Source organism: Oenanthe melanoleuca, chromosome 1, assembly GCF_029582105.1.
Source record: "Oenanthe melanoleuca isolate GR-GAL-2019-014 chromosome 1, OMel1.0, whole genome shotgun sequence".
NCBI lineage: Eukaryota > Metazoa > Chordata > Aves > Passeriformes > Muscicapidae > Oenanthe > Oenanthe melanoleuca.
Window position 1 is genome coordinate 32,948,899 of NC_079333.1, and position 13,064 is coordinate 32,961,962.

Below are 13,064 nucleotides of genomic sequence, written 5' to 3' on the forward strand. Positions count from 1 at the left end.
TGAACTTCATGAAGAGTCTTCAAGTGTACTTCTCCAATTTGTCAAGATTCCTATGAATGACTGAGATGCTGATCAGTAGATCAACAGCTCCCTCCAGTTTGTGAACTGTGAACTTTTTGTTTTGATTTGTTCTGTAACCATCCCACAGACTGAAATTAAGAAGCCTGCCTTTTAGTTACCCAGATCCTCCTATTGCCCTTCTTGAAGATGGACACAGTATTTGTATTTTTCAGTTATCAAGACTTCTCCAGCCACAGCCTTTCAACAACAGCAAAGGTCTCATTACAAAGTTGACAAGTTTCATGAGCACTTTTGGATGCCTCCCGTTGGGTTCCATGGACTTTTGTGCACCCAATTTTCCTAAGTGGTCTCTAACTTCATATTCTTGTGTTGTGGGTAGCACTTCCAGCCCTGGACTCTACTGATTATTGTAGGATCTAGGGAAGCTGGAGAGCAGACCCCGCCTATAAACACTGAGAAAGCAAAGTCACTTCACAACAAAGGCTTTTCTGTGTCTTTGTCACTATATCCCCACATTTCTCTTTGTCTTCTTTGTGTTGCTGGTGTACCTATGGAAAGTTTTTTGTTACCCTTGATGTCCAGCTCCAGTTTTGATTTCAGTAGCTCTCTTTCTAGAGAATAACTTTTACTATAACACTTTATGCTCAGTTTCACTACACCAAAATTCTTTCTGAGAATCACTAAATAAGTAATAGTTTCTTATTTCTTCCTAATGATAAATTTTCATTGAACTCTTCCTCTAAAACTTGCCTTCACAAGTCATTCATTAGCTGAAAGTGATCTGGAGCACAGTTGTTGATAAATGCTCTTCTTTTTTTTCCTGTTGTAATTTTTTTGCAGTCATTATATCTATTTAAGAACATATTTAGAAACAGTTATTTTGGCATAAAAGCAATTCACTAATCAGTCATTAGTCATAAGGGAACAAAATTATGTCTGATTGAAATGGTAAATGAACATGTCATCATGAACTAGTTAAAAATATACTTTCACATTTGGGTGAAGTTTTATCTTTTTATTAAAGACTCATGCACTGTGTTTGGTGGTACTGAGACAAAAATTCAGGAAAAGTGCTATCCACTCTTCCAGAGGTATCTTCCAATGGCAATGTTTATTTCTCCTAGTACCATCCAATCCATATTTTTTTATTTTAATCTCCTGAGCTATATTTATATATACAGTATAAAAGAATTATAACCATAACTTCCAACAGGGCTGCAATTTAAGTTTTGTTTTAGCTACAGTGATCAAATTCTATGAATTAACAATGCTCTTGAGAGGAATGTTTCTTTTATACTATAGTAACTGTTTACAATATTTCTTCCATTTCTTTCTTTGAGAAGATGAACATTGTTCTGTTTATGGAATTAAAGTAGCATGTACATATAAATCATTTATGTACACAGAATGAAGTCTTTTGTATAAATGAAGATGTTGATGCATCATACTTTTAAGAAACAGTACAGAGAAGAAAAGCTATGGAGTGTTGCTGTAATATACTTGGGAATGATGTAATCTAACATTAGTGAGAGCAAACTGAATGCAAAGTCTAATATATATCAAAAGGGGCTAAAAATTCTATAGCATAGTATCAATGCCATATTCTTAGTTGAATGATAAAGAGATTGAGTTTTAAGGTGTAACACATGATGGTAAAAAAATCCCAAATTGCACAAAGGTTCTCTTAAATTAATCCTGGCCTATTCTAGGACATGGATGCAATTAATACAGTTTGCCAAGAATGGTCTTGCAAAGATCCCCTTGTATTATCAATATTCTAGGGATTATTAATTTTGCTTGTTTGTTTTTGTTTTGTTTTTGTCATAGTGTTCTGGTCACTAATCAGTCACTAACAGCTTGCTATCACACAAACATGCAAAGGTCTAGTCCTTTTTAGACTGGATCAAGTTGGAAGAAAAAAAATGGAATGCTTATGGGATGGAGCTGACCTATGAGAGACTAGTTAACAGACTGAATAAACAGACTAACAAACCCTAGGAACCTTTCATTTGAAATTAGTGATAACTGAGAGGGATAAAGAAGGATCTGAAGTAAAATTAGAGAATAAAAATAAATGGATGAAAACAAGGAGCTGGAAGTTGAAAGTAAGTCAGGCGAATGTTTCTCAGAGCAAGAGCTATTTGACCGAAGAGCAGCTTTGTTTAGCTAAATGTTGGAATTTGTTTTAATAAATGATGCAAAGTGAAACAAAAACCTTGAAATACACATTTTCAGTACATGACTACTCAACTGTTCTTTGATTTGCCCTTACATCTCCTTTAGGAATGCAGACTGTAGTTCTATGAAATCAACCTTGGCTTCTACCCTATATCCTTATATGCTATAACCTAAACTGGGGAGATGTGAGTTTGATAGATGAATCACCCACTGAATGAGGAGCTGATTGGCAGGCCACACTTGAAGAGTTGGGGTCACTGTCTCAATGTCCAAGTGGAGAGCAGTGACGAGTGGTGTCTTTGGGGGTCAGTCTTTAGCACTATCCTTGTTGGTGACATGGCCAGAGGATTCAAGTGCAAGTTTGTGGATGACTCCAAGCTGTGTGGTGTGGTAGTTTTGCTGGAGAGAATGGTTGCCAGAAGGGCCTTGACAGGATTGAGAGGTAAATTCCTGAAATGCCAAGTGAGAGGTCCTGCACATGGGTTGTGACAATCCCAAGGCTGAAGAAGGGAGAAGAACTGGGACTGAGAGCAGTCCTGGGGAGAAATATTTGGGGATGATGGTAAATGAGAAGCTCACCATGCCTTGGCAATGTGCACTCAGCCCAGCAAGCCAAATCCTGGGCTGCATCCAAAGCAGTGTGGGCAGCAGGGAAGGGAGGGGATTCTCTCTCTCTCTCCCCACTCTGCTCTAGTTAGATTCCACCTGGAGTGTAGTCCCCAACACAACAAAGAATGGATGTGCTGGAACAAGAGCAGAGGCCAGCTGCTAAGTCAGGGGGGCTGGAGCACCTCTGCTATGAATGCAGGCTCTGAGAATTACTGCTGTTCATACTGGAAAAGAGGAGGCTTCAGGGAAACCTTACAGGAGCTTTCCAGGACCTAAAGGAGTGCAAGAGGGATGAAGAAGGACTTTCCACAAGAGTATGAGGGGAGTAGAGCAAGAGGGAGTGGCTTATGATGGAGAAGGGCAGATTTAGATTAGATATGGTGAAGAAATTCTTTACTGAGGAACTGGGGCAGGTTGCCCAGAGAGGTTGTGGATGCTATGTGGTGAGAGTGTTAAAAGCCAGGTTGGATGGGGCTTTGAGCAAAGTCTAGTGGAAAGTGTTTCTGCCTGTGGCAAAGGAGTTGAAACAAGATGATTTTTAAGGTACCTTTCAATTCTAATAATTTGATAGTTCTATGATTCTGTAAGTTGTCAACACTTTAATTTCAGGTTGCTCATTTCTTCTGGCCTTATTTCTTCCAATCATGTTTGCCATCCCAAATTGGAAAAGCAAAGCATCTGAGATTTCTACCAAAAGGAAAAAGAGCCTAGATTTGTTTGCATTACCTAAGTGTAATTTGCCACTTGACAATACATAGTAACTTTTTCCAACAGAAAGTAATGTGCTTTCTCTGTGGTCCTGTTATGTAGAACATTATTTTGGTTCCACGAGAATTCATGTGGTTTGCAACTGAGGGTTTCTTTCCTGGGTTTTTATGTTAAAAAACCCAAACATCCTCACAATTAGGTCTTCTCTTCCCAAAACTAAGTAGCTATGAATAGCAGGCTGTGTTTGCATCCATTTATACAGAGAAACTGCTTTTTATCTTAGCCATTAACTTGCGTTCCTTTATTTGTGCACTGCTACCCTGAGAATTGTGGCTGGTTTGACCTACTGTGCAAAGCAGACTCTAGAATTCTACCTTGTCCATCCTGCATTAAGCTCAAAAACTTCTTCAAAGCAGAGAGCAATGGGCCCAACCTTTGAGGTCACTCAGTGTAGGTAAAATGTAATGTTATTGAGGCTCCAGGTAATGCTAACAGCTTGGTTTTACTCTTCCAAACAATGAAGACAGTTTAGAGCACCTGTGTATATGGGTAAAGGTATTTTTGTTATAGAGCCATCAGATATTCATCTTCCTTCCAAATCACCCTTTCTTGTCTCAGGGGCTGTCCCTGTCATTTGAACACCCAGCACATTGACCTATATGTAATTCCTTTACAAAAATGTGCTAGCATATTTCTGTTTGGGGAATATTTTTAGATAACATTTTCAACTGAAATAAAATCTCAAGGGTGACCACGTATGGACTGTAGAGAAACAAGACTGATTTTTGTTATTCTTTTAATATTGAATCAGTTGTGTTCCACCCAACAGTTTTTGCTTTTGTTCTGAAGTTCATGTTAGTCTTCTAAGTTTTTGTTTCCAAAGGCTGAAGAGGGAGCATAGTAACAGCAGTTCTTGGTAGCATATGCTCTAAACCTTGTCTTTTTCTGGCTGTGATGTGTGCTCACATCTTTCTGCCTTCCATTCACCTGCAGTGGAAGCTTGTAACTGGCCCATAACAAGACAGTGACAGAACTGTGTCAAACTCTTCAAAGATATATTAAGAGCATAAAACAAATAGCATAAAACAAATAGCTTCATAGGGAAGAAACAATTTCTCATTGTCTGCTCATAAATTAAAGTACTTTCAAAATAAATCTTATGGGAAGTAATCAGTTAGAAAGAGGATATTGTCATAGGCACTAGACCTAAAAAAAATTGTCTGAGCCAGGAAATTGGCATTTTTATTTTCTACATGGATAGCCAGTATTGGAATAAAAATTTTAGCTTGGTTATATTGTCTTCTTCCTTTATGCAATTCACACTGTGCATGTATCTGTATGCAATGTAACTATAATAAGGTTCCTGATTAACTCATTCTATGGATTATGCTGAGTAGTCATGGTACCCTTCTCTGCTTACGTTGCTATCTGAATGGAGACCTGCCATAGTTCAATTTCTTTTTCTAAATCAAAAACCACCTGTTGCATCCCCAGCCTCCTTGCCACTGTGGCAATACAAGGAGGAGAAAAGGCCTTGGCTCTGTGTAAGCCCTGCTCAGCAATAACAGAAACGTCTCTAAATTATCAGCCCTGTGTTCAGCACAAATCCACAACACAGCCTCATATCAGCCACTGTGAATAAAATTACCTCTGCTCCAGCTGAATCCAGCACAACACCTCTACCTGAAAATAGCAGGTCCAGCAAGGGAAAATCCTGTATTGGCATGGAAATACTCTTTTATTTCACTCCACTGAAATTTTATGACTCTTTGATTCACTTGGATGTGAAATTGGTAAACTCGCTGCACTGTTCTCCACCAGCTTTGACATGATTGACTGTGACTTAATATTCCCAGCTGAGGGTTGTTTTCTTCTCTTGATATAGCTCCCTTCCAAATGCTTGTCATTTTTCTCTTTCATTGGATCTTGATTTCTAAATGATTGTCCTTATGTTAACCCTAGGACATGCAGCTAACGCTGAAAATGGATATGTTTGTAGCTCCTTAAGCTTTTCTAGCCTCTGATAAAAATGAAAAGAACATGCCCTTGATCATGCAGACAGTTATGTTGTGCAGGCAGCAGTGTCTCAGTGCTGTGCTGGTATTTTTCTGCTAAACCTCAAAGATTGAGACCCATCCTGTTGTGTAAAGGGTATGGGGATTATACTTTTTTTTAAGTAAGCAAAATATTATTCTTGAATATCATTAGTCGATTTCCAGTGAAATTTCCTTTCCTTGGTGATTTCTTTAAATAGCTGTCTTTTATTATATTTTTCTTCTACTGTTTTATTTTTGGTGTTGTACTCCCGTGTGCTTCTTGCCTTGAATACCAAGAAGAAGAGAGGAGTAGACAGACCTGAAGAAGAAGCTGGGTTGTTTTATTTCAGCTGTGTCCTTCCCCACCTCTTATGTTCTGTTTTCATTAAATAATATTGTTGGTTTTTGGATTAGTTTTTTTTTTTTTGTTTGTTTTTTTGTTGTTTTTTTTTTTGTTGTTGTTGTTTGTTTGTTTGTTTTTTTGTTTTTGGTTTTTTTTTTTTTTTTTTTTTTTTTTTTTTATTTTGCATATGTACATTATGGAAATCAAATTATTTTTCCAAGATTTTCTGGGTACACTATGATAACAATGACTTATGCTGGATCACTTGGCTCCTGGCCTAATCTTGGACTAATGACAATCATTCCTTCTAACCCATGTCACCACTGAGAATATTATTTCTACACAGGATTGCATTTCAGTAACCAATAAACCAAACAAAAGACTTGCAAAGAAATTGCCTTTGACTTATTTCAGTAGTTTTGCTATTGTGTTAGTAATTGTTCATATTATTTTTCCTTCAACAAAAGTATTTATAGAAATTTAGGATCTCTAATACATTGGTCCAGTCCACGTTTATTACTTTTCTTTTATTCTGTATTTTTTTGTGGTTACATAACATTGCACTCTTGGTTGGAGGGAAAAATCTGTTACTATATCTAAATCATCTTTGCCTATGATTCTAGCTTCCCTTTCAGAACTCTATTAATAATTTTTGTTTCCCATATGCACTTTTTCTTTCCATATGCACATTTTTGCCTGAAGCAAACTATTCTCAGCATTTATTTTTGGTGTACATCCAACATTGCTGTAATCCAGTTACAGTTATTTGTGCTGGTACAATATCAGCTAAATCTATTTGCTCCATTTTGTCATGCCTACTTAATATTTTAAAAAGAAAATTAGTGAGATTTTTCCACAACAGTATTGGGTCAAATGCAGTTCACATCGTGTATTGTACAATATTCAGTTTTGCTTTGTGCACCAGTTACTATCAAATTAGGATGACAGTTGGGCATGTGGATTTGAGCCATGTGTTAATCCAAGTTCATCCAGAGGTGCGTGCCATCCTCTCTAATACAATGGTTCAGTTAAAGCTGAAATTGCATTATCTTTTGAATCCATCTTATCATGTTGTCTGGCAATTAGTTGCACACATATGCACCCCATATTCAAGTGTTTTTGTCTCACATGGGCAGTGATGACCTTCAAAAAAAGTGTTGTCAGTAAAATAATTTATTTGTAGTAATTCTTTTCTTTACTAATTTTTAAAATATGAAATGCCCTGAACCTACCCAACACTTCTAGGCTATGTTCAGTGGTGTAAAATCCTTTTGGAAAAAAAAACCTTTTTCCACATTCTGATAAGAGGCTATTTCAAATATAATGTTTTAACATGAATGTTACAGTCAAAAGGATGCCATTGTAGTCCTGCATTGTACTGGCTGGGGTGCACTAAGGTTGCTAAAAGGTCATTTACTGCTTTAAAGTATAGGCCTGGAGTGATTTGTGATAGACATTTTAGTGCTCTGGTACAGCTGACTTGTCCCAAAATTTTTTGTGTAGGTGGTCTAAAAACTATGTCTGGTCATGGAATGTGTGGATTTTTTACACTCTCCAATCCTATTGTAGCCATTGCTTGTCCTGATTCTTACATCTGTTGTATATTGAGTAGGTTTTTAAATTTTTTGGGGGTATTTTTGGTTACTTTTGCAATTATCCAGATTTCTGCAAAGAGCTTTGAAATATATAATAAAGCTTTTTTTTATTTTTTATTTTTAAGATTCTGACTGGCATTTGGAAAAGCTGAAATAGCATTGGAATAGTCTAGGGTGAAATAGGTAGCTTGCTATGTGACCAACAGGTGTGATAGTTTTAAGGTGATGGACACTGCTAATATAGATCTAAAATGATGGAAACAAAACTGAATTTGGCTTTATTAGTGTCCTGTTTTCTATATATTTATGGTATGTAAATATCTTACATTTTTATATATATATGATTTATAGCTTCACATAATGTCAATATAAATATTTCTTCAATTGAGGTAGTCCTGCTGGCAGTGGTGCAGTAATGACTTGAGTTGCCTTCTGCAGGCAAGTTTTTAGGTGCTCACGGTTGAATTTCCCCTGAGCACTAGAGGAAAGCAGCTTTCTGGACAGCTCACACACCTTCACTTCTTATGCTTGAATAAAACTGCAAAAGATGGATTCAGGCTTATGTAACTTTACATGTAGCAATGATTTCCTTGTAGACTCTCTTAGCTCAGGTTTTAAGTGCTGGCTTCCACATCTATGCTTGCTATTCAGAAGTGCATTAATATTTCTTTTTCTAACAGGAGTGACCTTAATTCTATGCCAAGCTCTGTGAGTTCTTGCAGTTGGGTTTTTGTTATGTGAGAGTATATGGTGTACAATGTTGGCTCTTCAGTGAAGTTCTAATAAAGCTTGCATTATCACATCAGTTTAGTATAACTAGGACAAGCATCTTGAATGGAAATACAGCTAAAACTCATGTGAGTTTCACACACAGCAATTTCAACTACAGTGTTGTCAAAATATTTTCTCCACTGTTAGAGCATTGCCGTAATTTTTTTTTTTAAATCAAGAACAACTGACAGGCTTTATTGTTATGAATTTTAGCAATGTCTAAGTTTTGAGGAATTTTAGGTTAGCTATGTAGAAAGAATTAATTGAATCAAGTTTTTTGCATCAATGCATTTGTGAAAATTAATTTATCTCACTTGAAAGCATATTTGCAGATAGTCATAGTTGTCTTTGAAGTCTTTAAAAGTAGATGTGTTTTAGTCTTTGTAATAGTAAAACTACTTATATTACTAATTCTTTTTAATTTCTGTGTGTATTTAAATCCTAGCTGAACACCAACAGACCCAAAAGTATTGTTACACAGAAATCAATTTGTTAGTTCCAATGGTTAAATTACCTGAAATATGCTTAAGTTAAAAGAAAGTGTAAAAAAAAGTATACACATATATGAGTCCATGATCCAATGAGTGTCTTACTGGCCCAAGGACTTAGGAACCTGAGACTGGAGAACACTCCTGAAAATCTCAAGGTGCCTGGAACAATCAGGCCGGATTTACTCACTTCACACTTCTGTCACTTCTGTAAGAAGAAATAAAAGAAAATACTTGCAAAGAAAGAATTCAGGATCATTTAAGGAAAAGAGATTGTATTAGGAAGAAAAACCCAAGAGGGGATTTACAGAAAACTCTGTACAGAAGGTTATTGGCAAGCACCAAAGAATTTTTAAGGGGTGAAAAGCAGAAGTGAAAATGATACATCAGTCAGCATCCTGAGGTCCTTATACACAGACAAGTATATTCACATTACGTATATAAGATACTGGAGAGTTGTTAATTTGTGGCATGGGTCTTTTTGGCTCTAGTATTAAATTCAGGCTCTCCGCTGTGTTTGTGCACATTAGCCTGTGCACATTAGCACATACCGCCGTTCATGCTGTGGTTTAGCATTTAGGGCAGATAACATTCTTCCCGGACTTGTCATTTGCATCTCCTGATGCAATTTTGTTGACAAGGTCTTTTCAGGCATTGAGGGAAAAAACCACTCCCGCGTCTGTTCGGATCACTGGTAAAGGAGTATCTTTTTCAGTACTTTGTCTAGATGCTATTTCCACAAGAAAGCACTTTGCCTGTAAAGCTTGTATATCTAAATGTGCTCCAGCAGGGTGCCTGCGACTCGTGTCAGGATCAGCTAGAAAATGACTAAATCTTCCTGAAAATTGCAAGAGTGGTTTTTGTTGGTTGTCGGATATTCCCCCCCCGCTTCCCTTCCCGTGGCTTGTCATCCAGACAGGGATGCAGGCGTGCGTCCCAAGCCACGCGGAGCATTGATTGCTTCTGCCTGCAGCGGGGATGCTGTCAAGTGGCTGCGCGAGTGGAGTCCGGCATTGACACGGGGCTGCTGGCCAGCGGCCCCGGCCCCGGCCGCCGCCATGCCCCGCCGCTAGCCGGGGCTGCCCCGCCGCTCGCCAGCGCTGCCCCGGGCTGGGGCCGGGCCCCGCCGCTCGCCAGCGCTGCCCCGCCGCTCGCCAGCGCTGCCCTGGGCTGGGGCCGGGCGCCGCCGCTCGCCAACGCTGCCCCGCCGCTCGCCAGCGCTGCCCCGGGCTGGGGCCGGGCCCCGCCGCTCGCCAGCGCTGCCCCGCCGCTCGCCAGCGCTGCCCCGGGCTGGCCGGGCGCCGCCGCCGCCCCTCACCGCCGCCGCCGGCAGCGCGCCCATGCCCGGCGGGCAGGGCGAGCCCCGGGCGCGCCATGCACGGGCACCTCCCCAGGCAGCACAGCTGCGGCCGCGGCGCCGAGGGCTCGGACGGCAGCAGGAGCGGGCCCCCCGCCGCCAGGGATGCCCCCTGCGCCTGCCGCTGGCACCATCCGCCCGGCCCGCCGCCCTGCTGGGCGGCCGCGGGGCCCGGCCGGGGCAGGAGCCCCCCGAGAGGGCCGGGCCAGCCCCAGGGCAGCCCCGGGCAGTGGTGGCCGGAGTGCGGCTGTGCCCACGGCTGGGCCCCCCCGCCGCAGGTGAGCTGGCTCTTCACCCCCCAGGCGAATAGAGGATGCTCCGGGGAGAGAAAGTGAGGTTTGGTGGTGTCGGCAACTTCTCGTGGCGTGTCTTGGTGTGTGTTTAGTGGTTTCTGGGTTTTAGTGGTTCTGGAATGTACACGGGCAAGCTGTCGGATGGTCATATCTGGGTTTGAGTATTGCTTCTCTGTTGCCTGTGAAAATTGTGAGCTGTTCTTGGGAAGGTTTTTTTGTTAAAATGTTTTCATTTGTGCCTCCAGGTTCTGCAGACTTCGTACCTTGTGCTGTGTAGAACTGATGTGTTTATCTCCCTTGTGTAATGGATGTTGTGAGCTTCTGTAAACAGTAAACATTTTGTTTTCAAATATCGCATGAAGTTAAAATAATATTTTAAGAGACAACATGGGGGGAGGAGGTGTTAGATTTACTGATAACAGAAAGTGTGACCTTTTTCTCGTCTTTGGAACTTCAAGTGTAGTTGAAATCTTTAATAAATATGAAATAGCTCTTTAACTTTCATGAGTCTGAAGATTTTTATTTAAATGCAGGGCAGTGTTTCTTCAAATATAAACCAAGCGGGGTCAATGATGTGTACAATTACCTGTAAGCAACTAGACTGAAACCCAGCACTGTGAAATAGAAATCTCAGTGACACTCATGGGATGGTTAATACTAAAAAGCATCTACTATCTCCACTGAGTCATGTTTTCATGTCTCACTTAGAAAACTTTCAGCTTATTCAAAAAAGCTTTCTATCATGGCAACATCAAATGCTTTTGTGAACATTTCACTGTAAAAAAGGCAGAAGGTATTGCAGAAGTAAGTTTTTAAAATATATCTTTACTTACTGATGTAGTGTAAACTAGAGTTTAACTAGCCTCAGCCCCCACTGAACATGTGCCCCCTCTCTAGAGATTACATCGATTCCTTTATGGAAATGGTTTTAATATATTTTCACTGTACAGAAAAGCAATATGGCAAAGGATTGTCAGATAGTGTAGCTGTATTTTATCTTGTCTTATGGTCTGAAAAAGTGATGCTCTGTTGACTGAAAGTGATTGTTGTATAAAAAAAGCTTTTTTTTCCTCTCAAATCTAGTATCAAGTGGAAAAATGAAGCTTTGTTATATTTTTGAGTGACTGAAGTGTTGCATGTGACTACAATATATTTTATATACCTTTTTCATATACAAGGCATATACAGCTATTTGTATTGGAATAAAGCCAATGTTAAAATAATGTTTTATGCATCACATTAAACTTTCTTCAAATTTGAATTATAAAAAGCTCTAAATATTTTCTTAGGCTCTTTTTGATTTGGAAAAAGCTTGAAGGAAAAAATACTTTCAGTGAAAGAGCTCCTTGGTTTTTCAAAGGTTGAGAATTTATAAAGAAAAAATGTAGGAGCATTATTAAAAAAACAAAAAGGCTCTTCTAAGACTACTTCAATATCTGTGTTATAGATGCGTTGTAAAGTTATTTCAGTTGTTTTAATACCTTTGTGATCACATCCTCATGGGTTTAGATAATGTGGAATTATTCAGGTTTGTGTACTTCTTATATTTAATACAGAACTTTGCTCTGAGTGTATGTTCTGAATGCCAGCTACCTTATTCTGTTTAGGGTTCTGTCTATAATGAATTTATCACTGTGTCTGGGTGTGGACTGATACACTTGGGCAAATACTTGATGGCTTCAGTGTCACAGAGTTTGTTTCAAATAATAATCTCCTTTTCTCAGTGCAAAGTAAGCATTGTGTAAGGTGTGGGTAGGTAGGGGGGGTGTATGTACATTTGTGTGTGTGTACATGCATTGTTGTATGTACATACAGCTAGAAAATAATCAATGATACTGCATAGAAACAATATGAGAAAACATTATAGGGCTACCCTTACCACTTCTCCCTAGTTTGGGGATACAAGTTGAAGTCAGTGATGTTTTTTGAGGGCTATGTTGACTGGAAAATCTTTATTTCTTGCTTAAATAAAGAGATGTAGTGGAACAGTTATATTTGCTGGCCTAAGGAAGGAGAAAAAAAGATAATTTATTTTAAATGTCCATCTAATGTGTAAATATGAGAAGAAATAAGACATTGATAGCTTCCAAGGTGGAGGGTTTTATTACATGAACTTCTGGCCAGATTTTTCTTCTTGACTTCTTTTGGGAGAGACTGCTTTCTTCAGATATAGGAGAGACATAACACCTTGTGAAATTGCCTCTTGATTAGTACTATAGTACCAAACTAAATGCACAGGTCCTTCATTCCTAGAGTGTGTACTTGACAGCTGTTATTAATTTGCACTTTGGCATCCTGATCCTGACAAAAAGCTTGATTTTATTGAGAAGTACATGGCTCAATTTTCTTTATCAGTTTCTTCTTCTTTAGTATGCCAGAGCAAAGTGTGGCATTCTGGCATTCTTGATATTTCAACTGTCCTAGAAGTTCTGCTTTGCTGGCTTGCATGTTTGTGTTTGCTCCTCATGTCATGTTGAGTTGTTGGTACAAAAATGCTTTCTGTATATCCAAATAGAAATTAAATTGGAATTTTAAAAAACCCCAAATCAACAAAAACCCGTCTAATTTTGAAAGTGAGTTGAAGTCATGTTTAGATAGAAATTTGATTCCAGGACCTAATTTGGCTTTTAACTTCCATTCCTTTTTGACAAACGCATTTACAGTT

At 39.2% G+C, this 13,064-nt stretch overlaps 1 protein-coding gene across 13 annotated transcripts in view; it reads left to right on the forward strand.

The window, feature by feature from the left end:
- DLG2 (discs large MAGUK scaffold protein 2) overlaps window positions 1-13,064 on the forward strand; it is a 963,673-nt gene that overhangs the window by 543,878 nt on the left and 406,731 nt on the right. For 6 of the 13 annotated variants that reach the window (XM_056503657.1, XM_056503731.1, XM_056503739.1 and 3 more), the window contains exon 1: window positions 10,021-10,384. The exons of the other annotated variants lie outside the window; for them this stretch is intronic. In XM_056503657.1, coding sequence (XP_056359632.1) covers window positions 10,124-10,384 — 261 coding nt within the window. In that variant the 5' untranslated portion in view covers window positions 10,021-10,123. Of the gene's footprint in view, window positions 1-10,020; window positions 10,385-13,064 lie in introns of those variants that run through there. 13 annotated transcript variants of the gene reach the window in all.